This window comes from Halichoerus grypus, chromosome 11 (assembly GCF_964656455.1).
Source record: "Halichoerus grypus chromosome 11, mHalGry1.hap1.1, whole genome shotgun sequence".
Classification (NCBI taxonomy): Eukaryota; Metazoa; Chordata; class Mammalia; order Carnivora; family Phocidae; genus Halichoerus; species Halichoerus grypus.
The window spans coordinates 27,808,711-27,822,016 of record NC_135722.1 but is presented as its reverse complement, the minus strand read 5'-3'; the positions used below and the strand labels follow the sequence as shown (position 1 = coordinate 27,822,016).

Here is a 13,306-nt window from a genome sequence, read left to right as displayed (position 1 = left end):
CAGGACAGCGGTGGAGGGTGCACTCCAGTGAAGTTCTAAGGCTCAGTATAACCTTGGAAAATACCTCCCCAAAGGGCCATATCCCAGATGCTCGGGAATTGCCAAGTCCCCTTGATTATTCATACATTTACTCTTCTGCAGCACTCAGAAAATGTTATGCCCCAACCATAGGTTATATTTTATTTTGAAGAATCCACATCTTATTTTATTTCCAAGGTTTTGTTTATAACTAAATCATTAAAAAGATAAAGCACTTTCTAGCCTGCTTCTATGTTAGAAGGTCTACCTATAATATCATTACATTTTCTCAGTCTACTTCAAAAAAGCCAATGCCTGTCATAAAATTAAATAAATCTGGGTGCTCCCACATTGTAATTTTCCATTTTGCATGTGCCAGGCAAAAGAATACTACTTTGTATCACCAAAATAAAAGCAGCACATTTGCAACTTCAAATCCATGAGCTTATTAAAAATCTTATTTTTAAAAATTCATTCTCTTGTAGTTGGGCAATAAACTTGAAAATAGTTTAATGCTCTGATTGTCAAGTAGGTATAGATAATGACATTAAATATGAACAAGCACATCATTTCATGGGTGCAAGATAGGTTTATAAAATATAAATGCTCTGACAGTAAGAAAACATACTGCTATACTCAATTATATCATCTGTTCAAAATACAATTGCTTCTATGTTTGGTAAATAGAATAATCCAGGTCACATTCCTGTGTTCAACTGAGTTTCTAGTCCCTCCCTTTTCTCTAAATACTTGTGTTGTTTCTGCATGTTCTTAAGTGTCATCATGTATTGCTATAGGCATGATGGCTATATTTAACTAATAATGACAAGTGGTTGTCATTAGATTTTAACTCAGTAACACTAGTCTGACATATCATTTGAAGTATGTCTTCAATTTAAATTTGATTAAAATTACAAACATCCCATCTATTGTGCCAATCAAAATGTTGTCACCCTTTCCCTGAACTTTTCTATGAACTTTCTTGAAATAAGTTATGGCAGCTTAAAGTGAAGGCTAGCCTTGGGTCATAAACATATTTTAAAATATGACTCTTGGAATAGAGCAGAGCAAGGCCACTTGGGGCTCCTTTTAAAAAAGGACTTGAGTTTGACTTACACGCTGAACAAATTCTCAAGGCAAAAAGCACAATATTGTAAGAGTTCAAAGGCTCTAACTCAGATTCCCATATCATACTATGTATACCAGTGCTCAGCAGGGATTTTAATTTGGCTGTGTGCATTTTAAGACCTCAGACCTAGCAAATACATTTGGTAGTAAAATCGGGGACTTGTGACAACCTGCTTGAAAAGCTGGTAGAAATGTGCCTAACAAGAGATAGAGCAAAAGAAGGAAAATAAATAAAGATTATGTGGAAATACAATGTTTTTGACACCTATTATATATGATAGGCTTTTACATTGATCATTTTATGTACTCCTCATAACTCTGTGAGGAGTCTACTGTTGGGTTCAATTTATGAATAAGAAAACTGAGGCTTAGAGAGGTTAAGTGACTTGCTCAGGCTCACACTGTAGCTTGCTTCCCTGGCAGTAATGAAGAAAGCAGAGATAAATGTTTTTGTTGTTTTCCTGAACCTAGCTAGCTATTCTGGGGAGGGAGGAGTACACACAAGGTTCTGATGAATAGCCTTGGGGTTTTAATAGCAATTAGAATCTTAGTTATGTTTAGGAAATGCTATTCTCAGTGTTCTGTTCAGACTAGACATTTATAGACATTTAATTTCCAAATAATTTATCTTTTTGTAGAAACAAAGACAATATCCAATAATCCTTTAAGATATTATTACCTCAATTTTACAGGTAAGGTCATTGAAACACAGACCAATCTATTTAAGGTCATATAAAAGGGACTAGAATCTTGCAAGATCATCTGACTTCAAGTATAGTGTTCTTGCCACTAAATAATAATGCATTTCTCAAGTCTTTCCTAATAGATGTCTGAAAGCTTCAAAAACTGATGGTCTAAAATTTAGGAAACCCTTGAAAGAGTACCTACCTAAAAGACTTGATTTAGAGTTTACTACAAATGCCTGTTTCATTTGACAAATTATCTCCTTTTGTTTCCATGACATTATTTGTTCTTATGATACCACCCTTTTGATTTCCTTTATAACACCACTGTCAATAAATACCTTATTTACTTCTTTATATATTTATTGCCTTTGCTCCTTCTACCTCACTAAGCTCCATGAGATCTCTCTCTTGTTCATGCCATAAACTTAAGATTGGAGCAATGCCTGACACACTATAGGGACTCAATAAATATTATGATTAAATGAATGAATGGTCTTTCTTTAACTATTCCTCTGCCTCCTTAGATGGAGAACTACTTTTTTTTTTTTTTTTTACCTCCCACACACTCTCTCAGCTCTAGCCAGGGAGGTATTCTCTCTGTCCACTTTTACCCATGTAGCAAACAACTCAAGGTGATAAAGACAGTATTTATAACACTTCTGAGTTAATACTCTATGAGAATTAAAATTTATCTGGTTTCTTTGCAGCTATGACAGAAAGACCTTATCCAAACTCCCTAAGTCAGGTGTAATTCCATAAATAGAACTTTTGGATTCAAAAGTGTTAATACAGTGCATATATCCTAATAGTGCATAGATCACATATTAAGTAATGCATCCAGCAAGGTTTAGGGTAGCAGTCCATCATCAAACATAGTATTTTTCAATAAAACAATTGATTAGTTATACTAAATAAGGTTCTGTTACCAAATGAGTTATGAAAAAATTTTTTTATCTTCTGCAGTTTTGGATTTTGAAATTGCATGTAAGAGATTATGGAGTTGTAGCACTAACTTAGGAATTCTGAGTAGAAAATATAATACACTTAAAGCACAGAATGCGGGCATGACATGCAGAAAGTGTTCAAACTATCAGGACAGTTAAGGTTTGCAGGCCCCTTCACCAAACAAGTGTAGTCTTTATATATATGTGCAATTCAGCTATTCATGAATATGTCAAGGATTTAGATGATTCTCAATGATTTGGTAATTTACAGTATAAAGAGATGCTGCCATATGCATGCTCTTGATTTCCCTACTAGCTAAGGACAGTTTTTGGAGGGTCCATCTCTTGCAACATTCTTTAAATCTACATCTGTTTATATAGTAAAGATAATCTACATACTTATTTACAGGTTTTAAACATTTGGGATAGGGAAATAAATAAAATATATGCCTAAGTTTTATCCTCACTTGTAAAAATAGATAAAAGAATCATGTGCTGGGATGCCTGAATGGCTCAGTCAGTTAAGCACCCAACTCTTGATTTTGGCTCAGGTCATGATCTCAGGTTGTGCGACTGAGCCCTGCATTGGGCTCCGTGCTGAACATCAAGCCTGCTTGGGATTCTCTCTGTCCCTTTCCCTCTGTCTTCCCCCACCCCCCCACCGATAGAATCACGTGCTATCTCAGAACAAAGTGAGTTTTTATCCTCTATCTAATGTCATATTCTTGTTTTTGAATATATATGCAGCTAAGTGGGAGATTTAAAATGGACTGACAAATAATCTTGCCTAATACAAATACTATTCAAACAATATGATAACAAGGAATTTGGGAAATCCCCCCCAACTCCTGTAGTAGTTGCTCAAATTAAGTAATGCTCTCCCCATAGGTGATCATCACAAAGCCCAATATTAGCTTTAGCGGACTAAAGTAGTCCTTGGTATAGTCAGAATTATAGCATTGTCTTGAGATCTAGCAGCAAGAATAGCAAGGTGTGATTTGAGGTGGGTAGTGGGTTATTTCTTGAAACTTGTGCTTTTAACACAACCATTTAAAAATCAACAAATTCAGGAGACACATAATGGAACAAAATATAATGCATGAATCCAGGTTCATTAAACTAATGCATTTTTTGAAAAACAAAATATGACAGAACATTTCATTATTGACGCAGATAGGAGAAAAAGTGTTAGGCTGCTATTTAGAATGTGTCTTGTGTGTCGTGGAATTGAAATATTTCCAAATCATCAATAATTAAAATGATGAGAATCCATCATTTCACTGACATTTACTTCTACATGAAGAGATGGCCTATTTTAAATGTGCTCACACATATTCTTGTCAATCACAAGCTGTCACAGCAAATTATTTCATTTTGTAGATCACATGGCAGTTAGCAGAAAATCTCTAGGTTTAAATTTAGATCTTAGGTGTAGTATCAAGAACACTTTTTATGGATTTTTTTCTGTGATTACATCTTTGCAATACAGTATATTAAAGATATAAAATCTTATTCATATACTCAGTTTCACTTCTGGTTAACAAAACGCAGGACTGAAATGAATCACTGTAAATGACAGCTCTAAAAGCCAAATAGTAGAGTAGAATATACATAAAAGAATGAAAATATAAAACTAAAAAAATTTTTAAACAATCACAACTCCATACAATGGAATTTGGATCTAATGAGTTAGGTCCAAACAGTTTTTTCTCTCATCTTCTTTAAGACATTTAAGCAATTGCCAGGCATTTCTTATGCTAGGCTGGCACTGCCCAGAGCTTCTAGCAGTTATAAAGGAGCTAACCTCTTATAAGCCCCATGAATCAGATGTAAGAATTTTCACTGTGCCACCATTAAAGAAGATTCAGGAAATGGTGAATAAAACCTAAAGTGCATGCCCAAGGATCTGAAAGCTTTTAAAATGCCTCTTCAAACAATTCATTAACTACATCTTCACAATTCTAACAGAATCATTAATAGATTTCAGAATCTTCAAATGCCAGAATTATATGACCTAATCAGACAGTTGATCTTCATCAGCAGTCTTTATAAAAAAGATTCTATTTTCCCCATACATAATCTTCTGCTTTGGCATTTAACTTCAAAATGTAAGAATTATTCTAATACTGCATTTCAACAGGGAATGCTTCGTGTCAGTCTTGACCTTGGCTTGACCTCTATAAGAAAGCTTTGTGTTTCGAGGTATGTGATGAATAGCTCTCTGGCTTTCTATTAAATCCAGTGGCACTGACTGTCAACAGTGGTACTCAAAAGGGGTAGTAAAGTAGTTAAAAATCAGAAATATTCCTTAGGTCTTTTTCTACCCTGGTAAATCTGGAAATAGTCTGAGGCAGTTTTCACTATCTACACTGCTTTTCCAAAGAATAAGAAAACAATGACGTATGGAAATATAATTGCCAAAATATACATAGACGTATTTGGCCTCCCTGTAGCAGAAATAACGTAAATTTTCCTTTGGAGGACCCATTTGATTTACGTTGTTGAATAGGGTTTTCAGTTTTAAGGATTTATAACTTACTCAGTTTAAGCTCCTTGAAGACCAGGACTTCTATCCCTAAGTCAGGACTGCATACATAGTAGATACTTAATAAAATACTTACTGGTTTACATTTAGATCGAACTGAATTAAACTGAATTTAATATCAGAGATTTTTGATAAAAAAGAAGTCAGACTATAAGCCCCTTTTTTCATCTCTCTCTGAACTGGCCTAGTACCTGGCACATAGTAGGCTTTCAATGAATGTTTGCTGAATGAATGAAAATCTTTATATTAAAATAATGACTAATTACTGACTCTAATGCCTGTTGCTTAACTGCATGTAAAATATTCATGTTCATGTAGAAAGATACAATAGTAATACCCAATTTTGCCAGCAGTTTTCACCTTATTTACCTTTAGAATGCCTCCTTACTCTAAATTTATCTACCACCTTCGAAGCTATTCATATGTGTCTTATTTTTATGGTACATCATAGCAAATTATTGATTATGTATAAAACACATGCAAGAAAGGTAACTTTAACCTGATTTGAAAAAGTACATGTGAATATGTGGGATATATATATATATATATGAAATCTTCCCCACACTTCTCTCAAAATATTTAATTCAAGTTAAAGACTATACTATGTATAGGTAATATTTATTTACATTTATATTCTTAAGGTTCTGGAAGAAACCAAATATCAGTCTTTAGACTTACAGGCTTATCTATGAGCTTAAGTTAGACAAGTGGCTTTTTCCCATTATACTTATCCTAGGTCTTTTTAATGGACATGTGATATGCTAGTCTGTGTCCAAGCTCACCTACAATTTCTTTTCTCAAAAGACAAGGCACATCTGCCACCTGCTCTACTCCGTGTCCCAGCAACAACTGTCGAGCAGCATAAAGATTGATTATCAGTCAAAAACCATTGCACAACACCAGATTTTGGTGGGTTAAGCTTGCTGATCCAGCAAGAGATGGTGTGAAATTTTCAGGAGTGTGTGCCAACATTTTGGTGCTAAAAGAACAGCAGTGCATGTCACAGTGAAACACAGCCAAAGATATGCAGACAAAGCAGAGAAGTTTTTTGTTCTGGACTTGGCTTTAAAAAGGATAAAAGAGAAAACAAAAAGTAGGAAGAAACTAGTTTGTACATTTAAAAATCATCCACCAAGCTAGTCATGTGTGTAACACTGTTATTTTAAGCATACATGTCCAGAAAAATTTCTAAGAAGTTAACTATAAATAATTTTTATACATCTCTTCTACAATACCATTATCATATGAATGGCAAGTATTTCTTATTAATAAAAATAATCAAGGATCTTAAGGAAGCACTCATTACATATACATTTAAATATACAATAGTCACAGAAACATTTACCCACAAAGACACATGCTTTTATAGAAGATGATTTATACAAATGATCCAATGAATACAAAATAAAAGCAACCATAGTTTAAAGTTGAATCAAGATTTGAAAAATATATGGGTCTATACTCCCACATAGGTAATTTTTAGTGAGTATTATAGCAACAAGTTTCTTTACCTTGAACCAAATTACCTTGAACTTTCTACTGAATTCAAGAAATTATTTCCTGATGATCAGGTATTTTGAAAGAGAGAGAAATCCTAGTTTCATCTTATATAATAACATTAATATAGGAAGAATTTTCATCACTTCATCTGTAATGAACTCCAGAATTACTTTTCTTCCACTTACGCAATTAGTGCCTAGACTTGTCCTTGGTTCACCAGTTTTGTAGCAGTTTCAGGAAAAAAAAATACTTCTAATAAGGTAGTAAAAATACAGGGGAATACAACAGTTAGATACACTGAATTTGTATGCCAAAGTTCTTATGTCATTTAAATGTGATTACCATTTATAGCACTTGATAACAGACTATGGTATGACATGTTTGTAAGAATATTCTTCGATAGTACTTTTATTTCTTTCTTAAAATGCATTCTTTCCCACTGAAGAAAGAAAAATGTTTGTTTTATTTTAGAAAATCACATTTCTGAAATGTTAGAAACAATGGACTTTTTAAAAAAAGACCTCACCAGCAAATATGTCTAAAATACATGTTTATATTTTGTGTATATATTATGTATACATATAAATATAAATTACATATATATATACACACACACACACATTTCAAGGTTTAAAAAGTCAAGCTGCAGCATTTACTTTATGAAAAATTTTGTTAGGAAAATCACATGTATATGAGAATTGTATGTTCATTCTGACCACATTTTCATAGTTATGTTAATGCTCTCTGAAAAAAGACCAAGAGTATAAATGAATAAATGCTATTTGAAACTTTGAACTATTTTCTGAGAGAATAAATCTAATGAATTATGTCTGTTGGGTGTCACAGAAACTAAACAGTAAATTCAATAATCTCTGATTTAATTTATTATATTTTCACCATTTAACCTCCTGCAGGCTCCCTAATGTCTATTCAGATCTATATTAAATTAAGCACCAATGCTAATGAAGGGCAATAAACGTGGCTGTCAGTGGATTTTTCTTTCATTAAGCACATTATCCTCTTACTGAGCTGTAAATGCGTAAACATTAGTTTTGTTAAACCATGCAAAAAAGACAGGATGAAAATCATTTTTTAATTGCACCCCTTAAGCAATTTACTGGGGGTGGGGGTAGGGTATTTTTTTTTCTTTTTTACCTTTAATTTTTTTGAATGGATCTAAAAAGGGCTCTCCTGTTGAAACATAAACGTCGGCTTCATGGGGTATATCTTCAGGTTTGAGGGCTTCTGTGCCGTTTGCCAAGAACACTCGTCGTGCGGCCATGTTCAGATTCAGCTTTTCTGTGCACTTCTCCAGCAACTAGAAGAAAGCAGGCAAGAGGTAAGAGAAAGTGATTTAGGACAAAGAAAGCAACACATTGCCATGAAACAAAAGGTGCTAACAATGAAAACAGACACCCATTGAGTCACTGGCCAAGTTAAGTAACTCAAGTAACTCCACCAATATATTTTCTAGCACTTGAAAATATAAAATAAAAGGTAAATCACAGCACTGAGACTATCTAATGATCGTCTAATTTTAGTCCTTGTTCTGTCTGTTTAACAACTCCACAAGATATAAAGCTATTCTGTTTAATTCAATATACCACTTATATATTGATTAAAAAAAAGAAAGGAATAAAATACCTGTGAGATCTATGTATATATAAGCATTTTACAGATTCATTACTAAAAAGAAAATTTTAACACAATAAACATCATCTTTTTCATTTCTTAAATTATAAAAAGAGTAAGGGAAGAAATAAAGCACTGAAAACTTTTGAACACTATTTACCAAGGTGATGGTTGGTACTGTAACTTTGGCAAAGACTGCTCTAGATCCATTTTTGTAAGCTGTTACTGTAATCACTCTGGGATGAAGTTTGTGACTTTGAGACAATCTATGCCAATTCTGGGCTGGCTGAAATTTTAAAGAAGAGAACTCTGCAACTCTGAAGGAAAAAAACCCACAAAATTGGTGCATGTTAATTAGTAAAAACATTTAAATAAATATTATCCTAGACATTTTTTATAGATATAAGCCCTAATGATTGTTCCCAAGTATTCCTCAAAAAAACTTTTTATAGGCTAAGATTGTCCATATCTACTTAAATATTTTTAAAAATTTAACACAGGATAAGTTTGCTAAAACTGTTAATGTAAAACACCTATCTGAGAATAAATGATTTTTTATCAATTAACTTATAAAACACCACAACCCTCATTTAAAAAATCGTATGTATACATGCTGTGTTCTGTTAGAAAACAAAAAACAATAACATAGTCCTAACATCATGAAATAGTAAATGGCTAAGATCTTCCCTTAAGTTTTCATGTTTACCAAAGTTCTTTGATTTTTTAAAAAGATTTGAAATTCAAATAGTTTCTTACTCTAAGTTTCTTATTCTAAAGTTAGTTGTAACTGCTTTCATCTCAAATTTGTTTGGGGGTAGAAAGGGAAGATTTCTAAGTTTTGTCTTCATTCAAAATCAGTTTCGATTCTTATTATTTTCTCAGCGAAAGTACATGACAAATGACTAGCATGTTGTATTTTTCTTCAGAGTTCTCTAACCCTGTAATTCTTAATGCCACAGAAGCAAAGTAAACATTTTGAAATAAAAACTTTAGGTAAATTAAAATCACAATATACCCACCTAATCAAATATATGAAAATAATGGGAGTATCAGTTTCTTGGTTTGATTTTTGCTTTTGCCAACATTTTCTTCTATCCATAAATTCTTAGGTTAACAGTTTATGATAACAATCTTAATGTGAAAATATATACACAAAATGGTTTTATAAGTCCATTTCATTTTGATTTTATTACAAAATACTGATTAAATATCAAAAGTGTGCATTTTGATTTTAAACAAATACCTGGTAAACAGATATTCTGTAGTCCTAGCCTGATTCTCCTTCAAGTATTTTTTTCTGAGTTTGATATTATCCACATTGAAGTGTATCTCATGTTTTCCACAAGTGTAATTAGCAACATTCTACTCAGGTGTTTTCAAAGAAAAAAATAAACAAAACAAAAACAGAAACAAAACCCTAGAGATGTGTTACATTTTAATGTCTGAAATAGTCAATTGAATCATTATAAATTCTGCTCAAAGGAAAAAGCTTCAGCAGTCGGTTAAAAGAACAGAGAACAGCTTTGATTACCTCAGTTGACCCACTGGAGCACTGACAGGTCTGTTTCTCTTGGATGCTGATAAAAAACAGGAATTGTTTTTACTGTTTGATTTGTAGCTATATGGGTCTGATATTTCATCATGGCTATGATCTGATGCTGTTTGATGTGTGGAGCAATCTTGAGGTCCTGACCCTTCTGATACTGCCGCTGAATGCAAAAGTCTGTTGGGGCCAAACTGCAAATAATCTTCAGTAGTTTTAATAACTGCTTTTGCCTGGGATGACATAAACTCTCTGAAAGAAACAATCCATGGAAGAATACAGTGAATTGATTTGTAATTACTTATTAACAACTACCCCATAACTGGTTGTGTGCTATGTGCTAGACAAAATACTACACACTGGCCAGTATTGTATTTAATCCTTATAACATCCCTGGGAAGTGGGTACTATTTGTATCCCCATTTTACAGATTTAAGAAGTTGTGGTTCAGAGAGACAATTAACTTGCCAAAGTTCACATAATCAGTAAGCTGACAGGGTGAGAAACTGAACCTAAGCCTGTACTAAAATAAAGCCCACATTCATAACCATTAAATTGAATTGCTTTACTCTATTAAAGAAGAAAGCTTGTGTAATGCTTGAAACAATGCAAGTAAAATTTTTAAATTCTTAGATTCATTTATTAAAAACTAGCACTCTGCTCAGTATTAGGAAATATAAAAGCTGAAGATATGTGGCTTCTACCCTCAAGAAACTTGCAAACTATCCCCTAATAAAGACAGAATATATGTTAAGTAAGCCACTTAGAACTATGGGTATGTATTAACTATAAATGCAAAACAAATTCCTTGAAGGCAAACTTACATTGTCTGGAATAAAGTTGATAAAGGCTTCATAGCAGGCTGGGATTAGGGTGACCAACTCATCCTGGTTTGCTCAGGTCTGCCCAGGCTTTGGCAATCAAAGTCACACACCCCAGGAACTCCCTCAGTCCCTCAGTCCCTCAGTCTCAGACAAATTGGGTTGGTTGATCACCCTACCTGGTAGTTAAGCTGGAGGAGTAGCATTTAGATGAACTAGGATGTTTGAACAGGGGACCATATGACCTGTGACAATATGTAAATCTATGTAAATACCAACTTAGGAAGATGGAATATATAGAGAATTTGCTGGTATGATAAAATGAAACAAGCTTTAACATATTTAAGAATATTGAGCTGTGTGATGATTAGGCATAGAGGATAGTAAGCTTCCATGTATTATTTCAGTATTCCATGTATTTGTATTTTTATACAAACCAAATCTGCTTCTGTCCAATTTGCTAGTTCCTCAGTAGTTCTTATACATAATGTAATATAACCCCACCCACCCGTGCAATTATAAAACAGCATATGCTTAATGTGGAAAGCTTGGCACAGACAGCCTCTCCTCCAGTTTTTTCTAACCCACCAATGTCATTACAGTCACAATTATTTCTCCTGGCCTGTCCTCTCTATGTTCACAAATGTGTAAAATGGTTGATTACTTCCTCTGAAAGAATGGAAGGCAGTCACGTGCCACGGGGAAAATTGGTGTGGGTGTGTGGATGAGACTTGACACAGTGCATCAATAAAGCTAAAACACTGGGATCCAAGCAGTTGTATTTGTTGTTATCACATGTTTTCTATCCAAGTCTGTCCTGAATTGACCATAGCTCTATGGTCTTCCCTCTGCTCTGAGGATCTACCCAGGCTCAGAACTTTGGTAAACAGCCTTTTGAATTATCATTGGACTTGAACTCTGGCAGAGGCGAGACCTCCCTTCAGACCACCTGAGGTACCTCAGATTTTAACAACAACCATGGGGGCGGCAGGTGGCAGCGGTCAGGTCTCAGTGGCAGCGTTTCTGCAGCACTAGCTGTGGAACTGCAAACGGTCACGAGGCTCTTCAGCTTAGGGGAAGAGCCGCAAACAGGCAGGAGGAGAGATCTGCGGATCTCAGACAGTTCCCAGTGCCCATAAAGAGTCACTTGGAGGGGCGCCTGGGTGGCTCAGTCGTTAAGCATCTGCCTTCGGCTCAGGTCATGATCCCAGGGTCCTGGGATCGAGCCCCACGTCGGGCTCCCTGCTCAGCAGGAAGCCTGCTTCTCCCTCTCTCACTCCCCCTCCTTGTGTTCCCTCTCTCGCTGTGTCTCTTTCTGTCAAATAAATAAATAAAATATTAAAAAAATAAAATAAAAAAAAGTCACTTGGAAAGCAAATTCTCATATAAAGAAAGAAAAGGAATTCTCTACATAATGCAGATTGCGTGTCTTTTTTTTTTAAGATTTTATTTATTTATTTTTAAAAACTTTAAAGATTTTATTTATTTGAGAGAGAGAGAGAGGGAGCATGAGTGGGGGGAGGGGCAGAGAGAGAAGCAGACTGACCCTAAGATCATGAGCTGAAGCAGACACTTAACCGCTTAACCCACCAAGCCACCCAGGTGCCCCGATTTTATTTTTTTTTAAAGTAATCTCTATACCCAGTGTGGGGCTTGAACTCATAGCCCTGAGATCAAGAGTCACATGCTCTTCTGACTGAGCCAGCCAGGTGCCCTGTGTCTTTCTTTTTTAATGAATGCATTTTGTTTATTGTCAAATATGTTTATAAATATCCTCATGATTTTATATAATAATCCATTTTCACACCACCAGAAAGTGAAAGGTTTTTATTTTTTCCAAATTTCAAAGTTTCAGCTGTATTGATGAGAGGGCAAAAGGCAAGCTGAGGGCAAAACTGGAGCTGACACCCCACAAGCCCCACTCCCCTTAGGGTGGGATATGTGTAACATTCCTCAGGCACTGTAAGAACAAAGGTAGGGAGAAACAAATTGTCAACTGATAATGATCGCAGTCATGCAGGACAGGAAACTCCACTATTGTTTGTAACTGTCTTAATGATTAACAAGAAAAACACAATCTTAATAATAGCCAGACCTCCAAGAACCTATAGACTCAATGTCCTGGAGCCCTACCATCACCTTCACTTCCATGGGATAGAAAACCCTATATAATCAGTCACTTCTCACAATCACAGTGCAGCCCTTTCTGCCCACGGGTCCTGTCCCAGTGTGCTAATAAAAACATCTTTTTGTACCATAAAATGCCTCAAGAATTCTTTCTTGACCATTTTGCTCGATGACCCTGCATCATGTGTCACACTTTTAATTTAGTATGTTGCCTTTTTTACCTAAATACTGTCTTATAACCATTTTTCAGGTTGCTATATGATCTTTATAGATTTTACTAGAATGTAAATTTTATCAAGTAATTTTATTTATATCTTGCCTTCCTCAATCTAATCATGTAAAAGTTATTTACTGTTTTCGTC

General features: G+C 34.6%; 1 protein-coding gene across 1 annotated transcript in view; it reads right to left on the bottom strand.

Moving 5' to 3' along the window:
• The window catches only part of DCDC1 (doublecortin domain containing 1), a 97,336-nt gene that overhangs the window by 47,408 nt on the left and 36,622 nt on the right, over positions 1-13,306 (bottom strand). The window contains exons 4-6 of the mRNA XM_036105443.2: positions 9,985-10,248; positions 8,614-8,770; positions 7,977-8,139 (exon numbers count right to left, since the gene is read on the bottom strand). Of these exons, the coding sequence (XP_035961336.2) occupies positions 7,977-8,139; positions 8,614-8,770; positions 9,985-10,248 (584 nt within the window). The remainder of the gene's footprint in view (positions 1-7,976; positions 8,140-8,613; positions 8,771-9,984; positions 10,249-13,306) is intronic.